The following is a 16,295-nucleotide window of genomic DNA, read 5'->3' on the forward strand; positions in this document are numbered from 1 at the left end:
ATTGTGTGTTTTTTTTCAATTTAAATGTGTTGGAGACATGCATGCATTTACAGAAAGCAGCTGCTGGCTGTGCTTTCAGCTGGCGTCTAATTCAAGTGCTGCACAGTGGGAAACATGTCAGCATAGTGAATTTAAACTTTCCATGGCAGCCACACAGTTCTGAAAGGGAGGGAGATTATAGGGGTAAGGGAAAATCAAGGGAGGCAAGGAGAATCGGAGTAGGGGAAGGGTTAACGGCAGAGTGACATTTAATGTGGCCCGCCACAATATGGAACAGAACAATAACACTTTGCAGGAATCACCAGGGTCACAGATCACAGCAATTCATGCACCAATGCTACTGTCTTTGTCAAGACTGCTTGTCTGCAAGAGGGGAACATATGGAAAAGAATATGGTGTGGTCACGAAAGTCAGGTCTCAGTTAGAACATTTAAGTAAAGGGTGGAATAGTTAATTATAGGATTTAGGATTTTATGCGATGACTTGTTTATTTTATGTGAGCAAACAATGAATGTCATAGGTCACAATTTTAAAATCTAATTTCTGACAACAAGCTAGAAGCTGCACCATGCACATTAACGATCTTGCCAAGCCAGAAAAACATGACAGGGAAATTATGTCTGCATAATGGTGAATTGCAATTTACCAATAGACAATAGGTGCAGGAGTAGGCCATTCGGCCCTTCGAGCCAGCACTGCATTCACTGATCATGGCTGATCATCCACAATACATGGAACTTTAATAGAAAATGGGCACAACCAGTTCAAATTTTGTTATTTTTATTAAAGATTTTTGTGCACAATTTAGACAAGTGGGATAACATAGGGCTGGTGTGAACATATGATCGATGGTTGATGTGGACTCGGTGGACTAGAGAGTCTGTTTCCAGGCTGTATCAATGTGGGGAATTAACTCAAACGGTAGAGCACTCGCTTAGCATGTGAGAGGTAACGGGGTCGATGCCTGCATTCTCCAGTAGACTTTTCCAGTGGTGGTAGAGTTTCTGCCTTACAGCGCTTGCAGCACCAGAGACCCGGGTTTGATCCCGACTACGGGTGCTGTCTGTACGGAGTTTGTACGTTTTCCCCGCGACCACGTGAGTTTTCTCTGACATCTTCGGTTTCCTCCCACACCCCAAAGATGTACAGGTGTGTAAGTTAATTCGTTTGGTGTAGGTGTAAATTGTCCCTAGTGTGTGTAGGCCTGTATCTTTAAACTAAACTAAAAAATGAATCAATCAAGATAATTTAGCTGTGGACAAACTGAAGAATTAATTTTGGAAGAATTACTTTGGAACCCCATCTCAAGGAATGAGAAAATGAAATCTGTTGCCACTAGGACTGGTTGTTTTAAATCGGGTAGCAGTAACACATTTAAGGGAAGGCTTGATGGTTTATAATGGTAGGGTTCGAAACAATGTTTGGAGCGGTTAGATGCAGGGTGATGTGTTTACAAAATCCCTCAGTCCTTTGAGACTGGAATAGCAGGCCCATAAAAAGCTTTTCAAAAAGGGGGTGGCATGACAGGATTACAAAAATTTTATGTGAAATAATGTGTGCGCAGCGCACATCATGAGTGCGAAGCCCCTCGCGGCCGGGGTCCAGGGTGCATTCTGAGCCTTATTTTGGAGCATTTTTGCTCCAAATTTATGACGAATATTTCAGAAATAATTTTGGTTGAGTCAAGAATAATGATTGGGGTCATTGTTGTATACATTTTTTTTAAATCAAGAATTGTTGTCCTTGTTTTAATAATCAAGTTGTACTGTTGTAAAATGTTATAAAGGAGCATGCAAAAACTGCAAATAAAATACTGTAAGTTTTTGCAGTAAAGAAAACCTTTGTTTAGAAAATGTTTTGTGTGTTGATTTGATTGCCTGTTACTGTTAGACTGTGTTAGTGAGTGCAGTGCACCTTTAATGATCCACCTGACCTAACAACTTCACATCACATCAATTTCAACATGGAGTAGTGATGTGACTACAACATTTAGTTCGACTTCAATTTACATCATGAAAATTGAAGTCAAACTAAATGGTGCATTTACATTACGATGACCGCTTTCAAACTAACCTATTTTACTGTCATACTATTATAACAAATTCCAGTTCTATGATGACTCATAAACAAGATCACAAATCATATTTTCAATTCTCAATCATAATGTGATTGTGAATAATTGCAGAGCTGCCAAGATTCACTGAGCATTTCCGTATTTTGATGGCTGAAAATTGGTATTTCGTAGGGGAAATCGGTATTTCTCACATGAGGGCCCGCAGTGGGGGCGGGCGGGGAGGCGAGGGTGGGAAAGGTGAGGGTGGGGGGGGAAAGGCGAGGGGCCGGGGGGGGGGGGAGGGAGGAGGCGGGCCCTCGCCCGCGGGCCGGATTGGACCCTTTGCGGGTAGTTTGAAACCCCCAATAAAAATCGAACAGATTCCCCCTCCTCAACGCAATGTTCCCTGGCCCCACTTAAGTGAAAATGGTGGCGATCTGATCCCAGAGAGACTGCGTCATTTTGCGTCGCTACTGCGTCACCGGCTTCCCCCAACTGCGCAGTGGGCGGGATCAGATCGCCACCATTTTCACTTAAGTGGGGCCTGGGAATATTGCGTTGCGGAGGGGGAGGCGCGGATGGTCGCAAATATTTTTTTTCCCCCAAATCATCCGGAACCAGAATTTCCAGAATTTCAGGTAAATTCCTTCAAAGTGGAAACTCTGGTTGCGCTCCGATTTTTTTTTTCCCCCCAGGATTTTTTTAACTCTGGGGGGGGAAAAGGGGGTGCAACCGCACCCATCGCACCTCCCCCTTCGAACGGCCATGAATATGATTGCAAATTTATGTGTCTGGAATCACATGATATGTGGCATTGAAGACATTCAGCTCATAAAATCTATTCTAGCTCCAAGCATAAACAATCTAGCTGCTACCTGCCTTCCCTCAGCATTGCTAATTGTCTTTAATTTATTTAGTTTCTCTGCTTAACCACTCATAAAACAGAATTACTCTAATTGCTTGCAAGATTTATTTTTAATTTGCCAATCGTCTTCACTTTCTATTAACTAGTTCTTGACCACTCTGCTTGCCAATTGGAGCAATTTCAATCTATATTTCTTTATGACCCTCACATTCTCTTCTGTTCTAAGAAAGACAACCCAGCTTTTCCAGTCAGTCCACATAACTTGAGTCCTTCATCCCTAGAATAGCCATCAGCCTATTAAACCTGGCTCGGACAAAACTCTGATTATTAATAACCCATTTTCTGTTATTTGCACTTTATCAGTTTATTTATTCGTGTGTGTATATATTTATATCATGATATATGGACACACCTATCTGTTCTGTAGTAAATGCCTACTATGTTCTGTGTGCTGAAGCAAAGCAAGAATTTCATTATCCTATACAGGGACACATGACAATAAACTCACTTGAACTTGAACTTGAATCATTTTAGTACATCTCTTCTCCCCCTCTGAGGCCTTCAACTCTTTCCTAAAGTGTGGCACTTAAAATTGGATACAATATTCCATTTGTGGCTAGACCATAAGTTTCTAAAGGTTCACCATAAAGTTTCTGCTCTTACAACGTGCTTCCTTTCCCTGAATTTATTTTAGCAACTTCCTCAACTTTTCGCCTATTGATTTTATGTGCACCCTACTTTCTTTCCACCAAATCTAACACATTCAGTGCCATTGGGTCATATGCATGGAAACGGACCCTTCACCCAACTTGTCCATGCTGATTAAGATGCCCCTTCCAAGCTAGTCCCATTAGCCCATGCCTCTAAACCTTTTTTATGCAGGTACCTGTCCAAGTGTCTTAAATGCTCTTGTTGAACCTGCCTCTGTCAGTTCCCTTTATATACACCCATGCTTTTTGTGAAAACTTTACCCCTCGGGTTCCTATTAAACCTTTCCTCTCTCACCTTAAACCTATGCCCTCTAGTTATTGATTTCCCCACTCTGGGGGAAAAAGACTGTGCATTCACCCTACTAATTTCCCATATGATTTTACACACCTTTATAAGATCTTCCTGCATTCCAAAGACTACAGGTCTAGGCTGCACCACCTCTCCCTATATCGCAGGGACTCTATTACTAGTGGCCAGCCTCAGGCATTAGTGATGGGGCCCATTGCTGTTTGTCATCGATATGAACGACTTGGTATAAGGCATGCTGGATCAGTTTGCAGATGACACAAAAATAGATGTTATCGTGGACAGTGAAGATGGTTATCATGAATTACAGTGGGATCTTGATCAGCTGGACAAGGGACAATCCTTCAAGTCCTGACAGGATCCTCATAAATCGGTTCTGCACTCTTTCCAGCTTAATGGCATCTGCCCTACAGCAGTGTGACCAAAATTGAACATAATATTCCAAGTGAGACTTCACCAATGTCTTGTACAAATGTAACGTAACATCCCAACTTCTCTATTCAATTCCCAGCATGCCAAAAGCCATCTTCACCACCTTATGTACCTGCGATCACTGTCAGGAAAACATGTACTTGTCCTCCTAGATCCCTCTACTTGACAACTGTTTCCAGAGCCCCACTGTTCACTCTGATGGTCTTGGTTGGTTTGACTTTTCTAAATGCAACACCTCACAATTATCTGAATTTAACTTCATTAGTTGTCCTTGGCTCACCTGCCCAGCTGATCAAGATTGCTTGGTTCCAAATCATATACGGCCTATGTTTTCGTATATTGCAACACCAGTTAAACCTCAAAAAATGCTTTGAGTTGCAACGTTTTTTTGGAATGCAATTAAGCAATGCACGATATAATTGCCAGGTTTTCCTCACTCACTTGACATCTACATGTACATGTTTTGACATACACTAGTTATAATTATATGTAATTGTTGTTTTGCCTTAAGCACTATTCTTCTGACTTAATATTGGAAATTCCCTAACGCAAGCCAATAGCGCAAAATCTAATATAGTAAGTCTAAGATAGTAAGTCTAGGAACTTTACAAAGTAGCAAACAATTCTATCATACCCACCTGTGGATAATGGATTTTAAGCCTCAAATTGTAAAACTACTTACAGGCCTTCTAATGGGCCCTGCAGAATTATCATAATGTTGAATGTTGGATTTTCTTAATTGTCACCTTTCATTAAATTTGATGTGCAATATATGCAGCCTGACAAAGAATCCCTTTTTCTAAATTATTCATAAAGTCATAGAGTGATACAGTGTGGAAACAGGCCCTTTGACCCAACTTGCCCATACCGACCAACATGTCCCAGCTACACTAGTCCCACCTGCCTGCATTTGGTCCATATACCTCCAAATCTGTCCTGTCCATGTACCTGTTTGACTCTCTCTTAAATATTGGGATAGTCGCTGTCTCAACAACCTCCTCTGGCAGCTTGCTCCATGCACCCGCCACCCTTTGTGTGAAAAAGTAACCCTTCAGATTCCTATTAAATCTTTTCCCGCTCATCTTAAACCTATGTCCTCTGGTCCTTGTAGATGAACTTGTTTATAAATTGTGTCTGTAAAACATATTTAAAAAATTGGTTATTAAATAAATCTGTTTTAAAAGAATGAGGAGTTTCTGGTTTAGGTTCCAGTAGAAGTGTTGTCGGAATCCAGCAGAAAAGCCGAGAGTACTTTTAAACAGAGGTTTTGCATTGAACCACAAGTAAGCAAGTACTATAACAGGATATTGGTCAGAAAGTGTGCAGTGTTGCTTTTGGTTTGGTTTCTTACTATTATCACAAAATATATGGAGAAACGGTGTACTGTTTTGGACTGTGCGCTATCTGTGCACATCATACTATACGCAACTGCAAGTACAATAGGTAGTGTAAAAGTCTATTTTAATTATTCAATGTATCCTGAAGAAATTTGCAGGAAAAACCAGATTGAGGATTTCTGGAATTCTTCCTTCAAGGTACCAAAAATTGACATTTCTACCGTGACACAGAATGGGGCCATTCGCAATGTTCCCTCTAATTTTTAGTAGTTCGTGTGCGCAGAAATGTGTGGGCACACTAAATTCTTGACCAAATATAAACCTGAAATTGTTTCACGATATTTTTGCCATAGCCTCTCTCTCAAGGCTAATAAAACTGTATTGCCAGGTTTTAATATAATACAAATATCATATTTGTAGAAATATGAATGCAATTTATGAAGTTATGTATTCAGTTAAGAATTTATCCTATAGTTTGAAGCTTGAACTGCTTTGTTCAGTTTATTGTTCCATTAAATAAAATATCAATGAGTATTTGTTATTTCTATGATATAAAGCCGAAATAAAGTAATAACAATAACATCCATCAATTCATAGGTTTTTAATTAAATTTGCAGAAAATGGGAAAATCAAAACTCATCAAACGCAAGGATAGTTGACAAACTAGGCTATATGGATGCAATGTGAAGATATTTATACATGGCACAGTTTATGTACGTCTACAAACTATACAATATTTAACTTAAAACTGCACAGAATAACAACAGATTAAAATTCATAGTCACTCATTTACTTGTATATAGTCACTCATTTATTTAAATCTTGCCCCTAATTTGTTCCCACTTACCGGTTACTTCAGTGCATCTCTCTCCCTCTCCCCCTCCTTCCCCTCCCCAATGAATATTGCATCCAAGCTGAAATTATATTTTTTATCAGGAATTGCAGTGGTACAGTGGTTAATGATGCTGCCTCTTAGCTAGTCACTTGTCCAAATTCGTGTCCAAATATAAACCTCCAGGCAGTTAGAGAGAAAGTGTAAATGTTACATTGACAGCACCCAAGGTCAGAATTAAACCCAGGTGACTAGCTAAGAGGCAGCATTATTAACCACTGTTCCACTGGTATTCCTGATATAGTTTCAGTTTGGATGCAATATTCATTTGAGAAAGGTAGTTTGGGGCCAAATTTTGGGGCAGCACAGTGGTGCAGCAGTAGAGTTGCTGCCTTGCAGTGCCAGAGACCCGGGTTCGATCCTGAGTAGCGGTGCTGTCTGTACGGAGTCTGTACGTTCACCCTGTGAGCGCAAGAGTTTTCTCCAGGTGCTTCGGTTTCCTCCCACACTCCCAAAGATGTTCAGGTTTGTTGGTTAAGTGGCTTGATAAAATTGTAAATTGTCCCTAGTGTGCAGGATAGTGCTAGTGGATGGGTGATTGCTGGTGGGTGTGGACTTGGTGGGCTGAAGGGCCTGTTTCCTTGCTGTATCTCCAAAGTCTAAAGTAAAGTTTCTGAAAATAGCAGATTTGGAAAGGTCATTCACCTGAATTCATAAGAGGTACAGAATCATCAGAGACAGTTTCTTCCCAGCTGTTATGAAGCAACTGAACCATCCTTCACCACTAGAGAGTAGTCCTGGTCTAACAATTACCTCATTGGTCTAATTTTTATCAGCTTTAATGGACTTTATCTTGCATTAAACATTATTCTCTTTGTCCTGTATCCTTACACTGGACAGCTTGACTGGTCTTTTCGACGTCTGAATAGTATGCAACAAAAAAAGCTTTTAACCGTGACAATTTTTTTTTACAAGTGACAATAAACTAATAACCTAAATGATCAAAAGATAACAACTAACCTGCTAAGTGTTTGTGGGATTTTGTGGATTATTTTTGGAAATTTATTTGAATTCTCGTCTCAGCCATCCTCTCTGTTCCATGTTTGCCCTTGGAAGCCACAGCCAATTAATCAATATTTTTTTTGTATAAAAACGGAGGGAGATACTCAGCGGGCCAAGCAAAGAGAAATATTATTTTCTGTTTCTACTTCAGATTTACAAAATATGATCTCTTTTTAATTGGTTGTTTTAGTAAATCTAAAATAAATGGGTGTTTAAATTGAGAATTGTATTCCGTTTATTGCACATTTTAACGATATATTTTTAGGTACACATGGTAAATTACAACAATATTTAAATATTGTACAGTATGACAATGTTTTTTCTGAATCTTGCTGTTACAAAAAACAAAACTAATGATACGGCAGTTGGCATTATGGCTGTGAAAAATTCACTATAATAAAGTTTTTTGATTTGTCCCTGTGATATAAGATAATTTATGTTAATATAGAAGAGACTGGTTTAAACTTCAAAATAGAAAAACACTTGTAACTTGTTCGTACAAGAAACCTAGTTCAAAAGGATTCAGAGAATCGCAAATGCTGCTGAATTTGCCTTTGTAGTGAAATTGAATTTGTTTTCAGTGAAAGCTGGTTATTGGTTAAAATCCCCTTTTAGAGTGGGCTCATGTTTAAAACTTGCCAAAATAAGTCAAATTACAATAATTGTCAAAGGGAAAACACCAACAGCATCTATAGATAGACACAAAATGCTGGATGGAGTAACTCAGCGGGACAGGCAGCATCTCTGGAGAGAAGGAATGGGTGACGTTTCGGGTCGAGACCCTTCTCCAGACTGACTAGATTATCAGTTTTGGTTGTGTTGTTCAAGGGAGTAAATTGAGTAACAGTTTAAATTTTTTGATTTAATTGAATTTAGTTAAATGTTTTTAATTTCAGAGGCATTCAGCAACACTGAAAAAAGGACAAAATGTAGCACCACAACCTAACAGTTTCTGCTGATTGCAACAATCTGCACAATGTAAACAATTCAACCATGTAAACATCAAAGCCAAGCCTTAGCTATTCTTTCTTTTCTCTCTCACAGTTGGTGGCCTTTTTTGTCACTCTCTATATCTATAGAACTGAATGTGTCTGTCTTTGCTATCTGCCTGTTTTTATTACATCTTTCTCTACCATTGTTGTTTTTTATACCTCTATCCCTGTCCTCTGCCTCATTCTGCATTGCCAAAGTCAGTCTATTCAATACTATTGACACGTTGTGACCTCTGCATTACTGAGGGGAAAACAAATCTTTATTTCACGTCTGTGTATTTCCTAGCATTGCTACATTTTTCGTTTCAGATGAAAGCACAGAGCTCTGCTTCTGCACCACCATTCTCACCTTTTTATAGTGAGAGTACGGTCAAATTGATTTATGATTATCAAGTTATGGTTGCAGTTTTCCTATTTCATTACGACAGGAAGGAAATCAATTTGAAGGGCTTCAAGTAAAGGGAACTAAAAGAGTTAGAACATTTGTGGGGTTGGAAGGAGATGATCAAAAAATGCTGTAAATGCTTAAATTTGGTTGATTGCTTGAATTTAAAGCTTGGGGAATTGAAAGCTGGTGGAAGTTTATATAGGCAGAGGTGGAGACCCTTATTCAGACTGAGACTAGATTATTAGTTTTGGTAGTGTATTTCAAGGGAGCATGCCTAGTATCAGACAGTTTATATTTTGATTTAATTGAATTTAGTTATGTTTTTAATTTTAGAGGCATTCAGAATCACTGGAAAAATGACAGATTTGATATCTGGCTGACCCCATGGTCAGAGTTCTAGCGATTCAAGTGTTTAATTGTCAACAGAACAATTAAATTCTTACTTTCAGCAGCATAACAGGTTGGTAAACACTTCAAGAGGCAGGTTATAGTACACATTAAATCCAGCCTAACAAGCAGTCTTGATCCACTGCAGTTCACTGCCATCACAATAGGTCCATGGTTAATGCCATCTCCCTGGTCCTGCACTCATCCTTGGAATACCTGGATAGGAAGGATACATACGACAGACTCCTATTCAGACGGTACACAAAATTGCTGGAGGAACTCAGCGGGTGCAGCAGCATCTATGGAGCGAAGGAAATAGGCGACGTTTCGGGCCGAAACCCTTCTTCAGACTGAAGAAGGGTTTCGGCCCGAAACGTCGCCTATTTCCTTCGCTCCATAGATGCTGCTGCACCCGCTGAGTTCCTCCAGCAATTTTGTGTACCTTCGATATTCCAGCATCTGCAGTTCCCTTTTGAACTCCTATTCAGACTACACCTTTGCTTTTAGCACCATTATCCCAACCAAGCTCATCTCCAAACTCCTGGAACTTTGATTCAGTACTCTCTTCTGCACTTGGATCCTTGACTTCCTGACCCACAGACCACAATCAATGAGGATAGGTGAGAAATCATCCTCTAGGATAATACTCAACACTGATGCCCCAAGAAAATGTGTTCTCAATCCCCTACTACACTCCTTGCCCCCGTCCGTGACTGTGCAGCCAAATACCAATCCAACTCAATTTACAATTTTGCTCTGTAGTGCAAATAATGATGAGATGGCGTGCAGGAAAGAAATTGAGAAACCCTGTAATCTGGCGCCAAGACAAACAACCTCTCCCTCAATGTCAGCAAAACAAGGGAGATTGTGATTGACTTCAGGAAGCGAAGTAGTACACACACCACAGTATACTTTGATGGCACCGAAGTAGAGATGGTCGAAAGCTTCAAGTTTTTAGGAATAAATATCATCAGGCATTTCTCCTGGGCCAACCACATTGAAGCGATGACTAGGAAAGCACACCAATGCCTCTACTTCTTCTAAAGGGGTAGGAAGTCCAGCATGTCCTTAACAAAGGTACACAAAATTGCTGGGGAAACTCAGCGGGTGCAGCAGCATCTATGGAGCGAAGGAAATAGGCGATGTTTCGGGCCGAAACCCTTCTTCAGACACCCCTTACCCATGTCCTTAACAACCCTCACCACTTCTACCGTATGTGCCATAGAAAGCATTTTATCGGGATTCATCACAGCATGGTTTGGGAACAGCTCCATCAAGGCCTCTGCAACGCCACCAGCATAATCGAGGACAAGTCTTCTCCCCTCTCACAATCAGGCAAGAGGTATAGAAGTTTGAAAACGCATTCCTCCAGGTTCAGGGACAATTTGTTCTCAGCTGTTAAGTCAGCAGTCCTGACCCCCTATCTACTTCATTGGAGACCTGTGAACTATTTTTAATTAGACTTTATCTTGTACTGAATGTTGTACCCTTTATCCTGTATCTGTACACTGTGGATGGCTTGATTGTAATCATGTATAGTATTTTCTTTGTCTGGATAGCACATAACAAAAACTTTTCACTGTACCTTGGGCCATGTGACAATAACTAAACAATATGCATAAAATATATAATTCAAGAAGCTGTTCAAGAAGAGAGCACAACCAGTGTAATGTAGGTCTTTGATACTGGTTGACTTTTTGACGCAGTGCCTCCTTTGAACCCTTTCAATGGTGGAGAGGTCAGTACCTGTGATGGGTAGGCCCTTGTCTACCACTTTCTATAATCTCCTTCATTCTTGGCCACTCAAGTTGCTGAACTAAGCCTTGATGCTTGTTCTCTACCATTCATCTGTAGAAGTTCAAGAGTATTTGTTGGCGTACCAAATCTCCTCATTCTTCTAAGGATGTTGATGGGCTTTCTTTGTGATTACATCAATGTGCTGGGTGCAGGACAGATCTTGAGATGTGCATGAACCAGAAATTAATGTTGTTCTGGCCCTTACTTTGACAGGTTTATATGTGCAAGTGCCCTGCCTCCATCCATGGTATGCCACTTCAGGAAATTCTGGCATAACATTGATAATAGTACATTGCATAATAGTAAAGTTGTTGTGATACTGTCCAGGTGTCAGAACATCATGCTGGGCTTGCCACTTTCCAAGTCATAAGGGCCTGTCCCACTTGCATGCGATTCCAGGCGTCTGATGCAACCAAATGTGGTCACTTGAGGCGTACGGATCACGCGAGGCTGGTCCCACTTCGAAGCGCCGAGGTATATGGAGTTGTGTGGGGCTGGTCCCGACATCGCGCGGGGCTCCGAAAATCCCGCACTGTCCGAAAATTCCGCAGGCGCATTGAGGGCTCACGCAGCGTCTTGACGGCGTACGTCTAGCGCGTGGCGTTGCGCAATGACGTCACCGCCCGGTGTGCCGTTGCGTGATGACGTCACCATGCGACGCCCAAATTCCGTCTGTCCGCCTCCTGCCCAGCTGATTGGTGAGTATGACGTAAATTACGTCACGTGCGAACTTTGCGCGAACCCCGCTTCCATCTGGTCGCGCCAAACGCATGCAGTCGCATGCAAGTGGGACAGGCCCTTTAATGTCTTAATATCACACCATGGTCCTAACTTAGTGGCACCAAAGTTGTGCAGTTTGGTTAAGATAATTCTGGCTCTAGTTTAATTCTTGAACAAATTGTCACATTAGGTTTGCAGATGTGAAGGAAATCTGGCTTCCCTAAGTAGTAATCACCTTTTTCATGTGGAAGGTGTAAATGCATTCTGAAATGAACAAAAAGGGTAATTATAACAATTTGAATAGAAACTGTATAAATAATAATAACCTGCATTTTTTACTCATATCATTATTGTTTTGGAAAGCTAAGCATGCAGATGGTGGTGTGTGGATTTTTTATTCTGTAACAGGTGAGCCTTCAACACAGGGCAAAGAAGACAAGTTGCTGCAAAATAATTATTTATCATAACTGATTTGAGAGCAACAATGTATCTTTACCTCAGTGGCTTTTTATAACTAATGCCACACATATATTTTGAGATCTTCTTAAACTAGAACAAAGTTCATGTCTATTTTTAAGTTTTATCAGCATTTCTTCTCTGTCCATTTTTATAGATACATGTACTGGACGGACTGGGGTGAAATTCCAAGAATTGAACGAGCTGGCATGGATGGGAGCAGTCGTTCCATCATTGTGAACTCTGATATTTACTGGCCGAATGGGCTGACAATTGATATAGAGGAACAGAAACTTTACTGGGCAGATGCAAAGCTGAGTTTTATTCATAGATCCAACTTGGATGGTTCTTCCAGGTACTTTTTATTCAAACGTTCGTCAGTTGTCATTCTAACACACTTGCTCCAACACTTGATTCATATCACATCAATATGATGTATCCCATTGATGGTTTGCTATTCTTTTCAAAATAATATTATTGTAGCTATTTAATGTAGCCAATCGCACAATAATATTTTTACATTGGAATTGTATCTGAATTATTAGTTTTTTTCTATTACAATAGAAATATAATTCAATTAGGCCATATTTTGCACTGATAACTTTGATTGTTGCTAATTTCTAATCTTGTACTGGCCATTTCTCTGGTTTTCTTTATGGCAAATAAACTCCTCTGTGTATGTTATATTAATCTCCAAGGGCCATACAAAGCTTAGAGTAAGAGATTCAACTTGGCTAATCTTTTAGGATGAAAAGTGACTTTCACTATGACCCAAATCTTAAGTCTTATAAGTCTTCAAATAAACCCGAGTAAATTAATCATTGAAGGCAACAAGCAGGTACAGCAAGCAATTGGAAATACAAACCACAATAGTTTTTATTGCAGGAGGATTTGAGTATAGGAATAGATAGATCTTGCTCCAAATTTGTGTCCCTTGTAAAATGGCACTTGAAGCACTTATGTACCTCATAGAAACAAGGAACTGCAGATGCTAATTTATAAAAGAAGACAAAAGTGCTGGAGTAACTCAGCAGATCAGACAGCATCTCTGGAGAACATGGATAGATGATGTTTCGAGATGGGGCGTTGTGTCTTCATTTATGTACATGTTCGTTCTGCTAGATGTCTTCAACCAGGAATCGCAATCTCAAAATTATAGGTTGACTATGTAGCATAAAGATGAGGAGAAACCTCTGCACCCAGTGGACTTTGGAGGCTCTGTCGTTGAGTATTTTCACGAAGGAATATCTAGCTGGAATGTGTTGGCAATTTGGGTTCTAGGAGTCCCGGGATTCCAAAATAATAGATTTTTTAGTTTCAAATTAATGAAAGGCAATCTTTGCCAGAAAATTTTAACCTCAATGTGTTCAGACAATATATTTAATTTCAATGTTGAGAGGGATTCGGGGATTAGAGAACCAGCAATGAGACAGGATGTGGGTGTGCACCTGTGCTTACACCTTCTGCCAGATTTGGTCATACCTGTTCTTGAAGTAAGGCTGGATATGTTTTAAATTGGCACAACAAGGAGTGCCACTTAAAGAATGGGATTTACAATACTGTCGTTGAAAAATATTGATGACGGCATGGGCAGGGTCTTGTTTACATGTCACAGGCCCTCATTTATCTGATGATGAAGACAAGAACAGAAGTGAAAGAAGCTGGTGTAGACAATACAATCCTTTGTGTTAACTTCACCACTTAACAGGATGTTCTCTGATCCATTATTTTGTCAATTATCTTGTTTGATTTGGCCACGTTGTTTGATCTTTTAATATCCAAACATATGTTGAACTCAGCCCTGAATATACCCAAGGACTGAACATCCACTGCCTTTCTGGTTGCAGAATCTAAAAGAATGACACCCACCAAGGTAAAGAATTTTGTCTTCAGCTCATTCCTTAAGGGTCTGTCCCACTTGGGTGTCATTTGCGCGTCACGCAGGTGGCGCGCGAAGATTTTGTGAATTCCAAAATCCTGGGGCGCTGCGCATGACCGCGCGTCACTGCCTGCGCCATGTGCGTGTAATACACGCCATGTGCGCGTAATGCACGCCATGCGACGCATTAGTTGTGACACACAAATTATGTCGCGTAAATGACGCGCAAATGCCGCCCAAGTGGGACCGGCCCTTTTGTACCAAATCCTTACCCCCAAAACTATCTCGCCTTGTTCTATACAGCCTGAGAAAACAACCGTCCAGTATTGACCCTGTCAGTGCCTCCGAGAATCTTCTATCCTTTACTCGGAATACCTCTCATTCTTTGAAACTCATGAAAATATGAGCAAATCCCATTTGACTTCCTTTCAGGTGGACAAAAGTTCTGGAGAAACTCAGCGGGTGCAGCAGCATCTATGGAGTGAAGGAAATAGGCAACGTTTCGTGTCGAAACTTTGCCTATTTCATTCGCTACATAGATGATGCTGCACCCGCTGAGTTTCTCCAGCACTTTGGTCTACCTTCGATTTTCCAGCATCTGCAGTTCCTTCTTAATGACTTCCTTTCAGATTGCCCTCCTTCCAAGAGAATCTGTCTGTTTATTACATCATTTCCATGGGACTAAGTATATCCTGTGATCTCAGAAAATTTTGCACATGCAAAAAAACATCCTAAACTTTTCTAACGTGCCATTTGCTTTTTTAATACTCCCAGCATGTGCGTATTTTCTGTTTCATGAATCAGTACACCTCTGTAATAAAAGCAGAACATGTTGGAGGATACAACTGTGGCGAGAGAATGGAGTTAATATTTCAGTTCAATAACCGTTCATTGGAAAATGTCAATTACCAATCATTTAAGCTGATCACTTCCCTTTGTCAGCTTTCTATAGCTTCTCTTGGTTCACTTCGTCGCCTAGTTTTGATGTGCTGTTTTATATCTTTTCGTTGATATAAATGGTAAAACGGGTGAACGCAGTGCTGAGCATTGCGGCATTGTATTAGAAAACATCTGCCAACCTGGAAATCCCTCACTTATTCCTGATTTATGTTTATTGATCTTTAGCCAATGGTTTAACTATGCCAAAATGTTACACCCAACCTCACTAACCCTGTGCTCTCACTTCATGTAAAATCCTTTTGAATGGCTTCTTAAGTTAATCTTCATGAGCTTCAGTAAAGTCTTTGATAAAGCTGTATTTGGGTATAAACCTGTCCTAAACCTAAGAACCTATGGGATCCAGAGCAACTTGGCATATTGGATTTCAATTTGGCTTGCTGACAGGAGATGGTGATGGCTGAGGCATGTTTTGCGAGAGGAAGCTTGAGACTAGTGGTGTACTGCTAGTGGTGTATTGCTACTGGGCCCCTTGCTGTTTATTTGACATATCAATCTGCATATGAATATAGTAGGTATGGTTAGTAAATTCAAAGTTGGCACAGCAATTGGCAGTGTTTCTAGTGAGGAGAGGTGATATTGATGGGGGTAAGATGGGCAGAAAAATGGCAGATGTAATTTAATCCTAAAAAATATGAATTTTGGTGCATTTTGGGATAACAAAGATAAAGTATATAATGAGTGTACATGTCCAAGGATCTTTACATTCTGTGAGATAAGGTGATCAGGATGGCAAAGTAGAGGGAAAGAACATTCAAATGTTTTCTCCCTGAGAACATTTAAAACATTGTTTTTCATAATTTTGTTATGAAAACTATGAAAAAAGTTTCAACATTTTCGTAAACTTTAATAATTTCAAAAATTCAATGAAGAGAATTATGTTGCTCGTCTATTTGTTAATTCTTATTAAGTATACACTTTGGGAAAGAGATAACAGACCCTTGAATATTGAACACTAATTCCAAAATCATTGGAAAGTGTATGGTTAATATAGTCAGGGAAATGTAGTGTTGGATGATTGAAACAGATATTTTGTTTAATTTGGATTAGTTACCCCCTTCAACTCTTTCTTCATTTTCCCCCAATGAATACAATTGTTCTTTAGGTATCTTGTGATATTA

General features: G+C 40.0%; 1 protein-coding gene across 2 annotated transcripts in view; it reads left to right on the plus strand.

Moving 5' to 3' along the window:
• Positions 1–16,295, plus strand: part of lrp5 (LDL receptor related protein 5) — a 172,140-nt gene that overhangs the window by 37,091 nt on the left and 118,754 nt on the right. For both annotated transcript variants that reach the window (XM_033038947.1, XM_033038946.1), the window contains exon 3: positions 12,496–12,693. In XM_033038947.1, coding sequence (XP_032894838.1) covers positions 12,496–12,693 — 198 coding nt within the window. The remainder of the gene's footprint in view (positions 1–12,495; positions 12,694–16,295) is intronic.

Source organism: Amblyraja radiata, chromosome 20 (genome assembly GCF_010909765.2).
Source record: "Amblyraja radiata isolate CabotCenter1 chromosome 20, sAmbRad1.1.pri, whole genome shotgun sequence".
In the NCBI taxonomy this organism is placed as follows: domain Eukaryota; kingdom Metazoa; phylum Chordata; class Chondrichthyes; order Rajiformes; family Rajidae; genus Amblyraja; species Amblyraja radiata.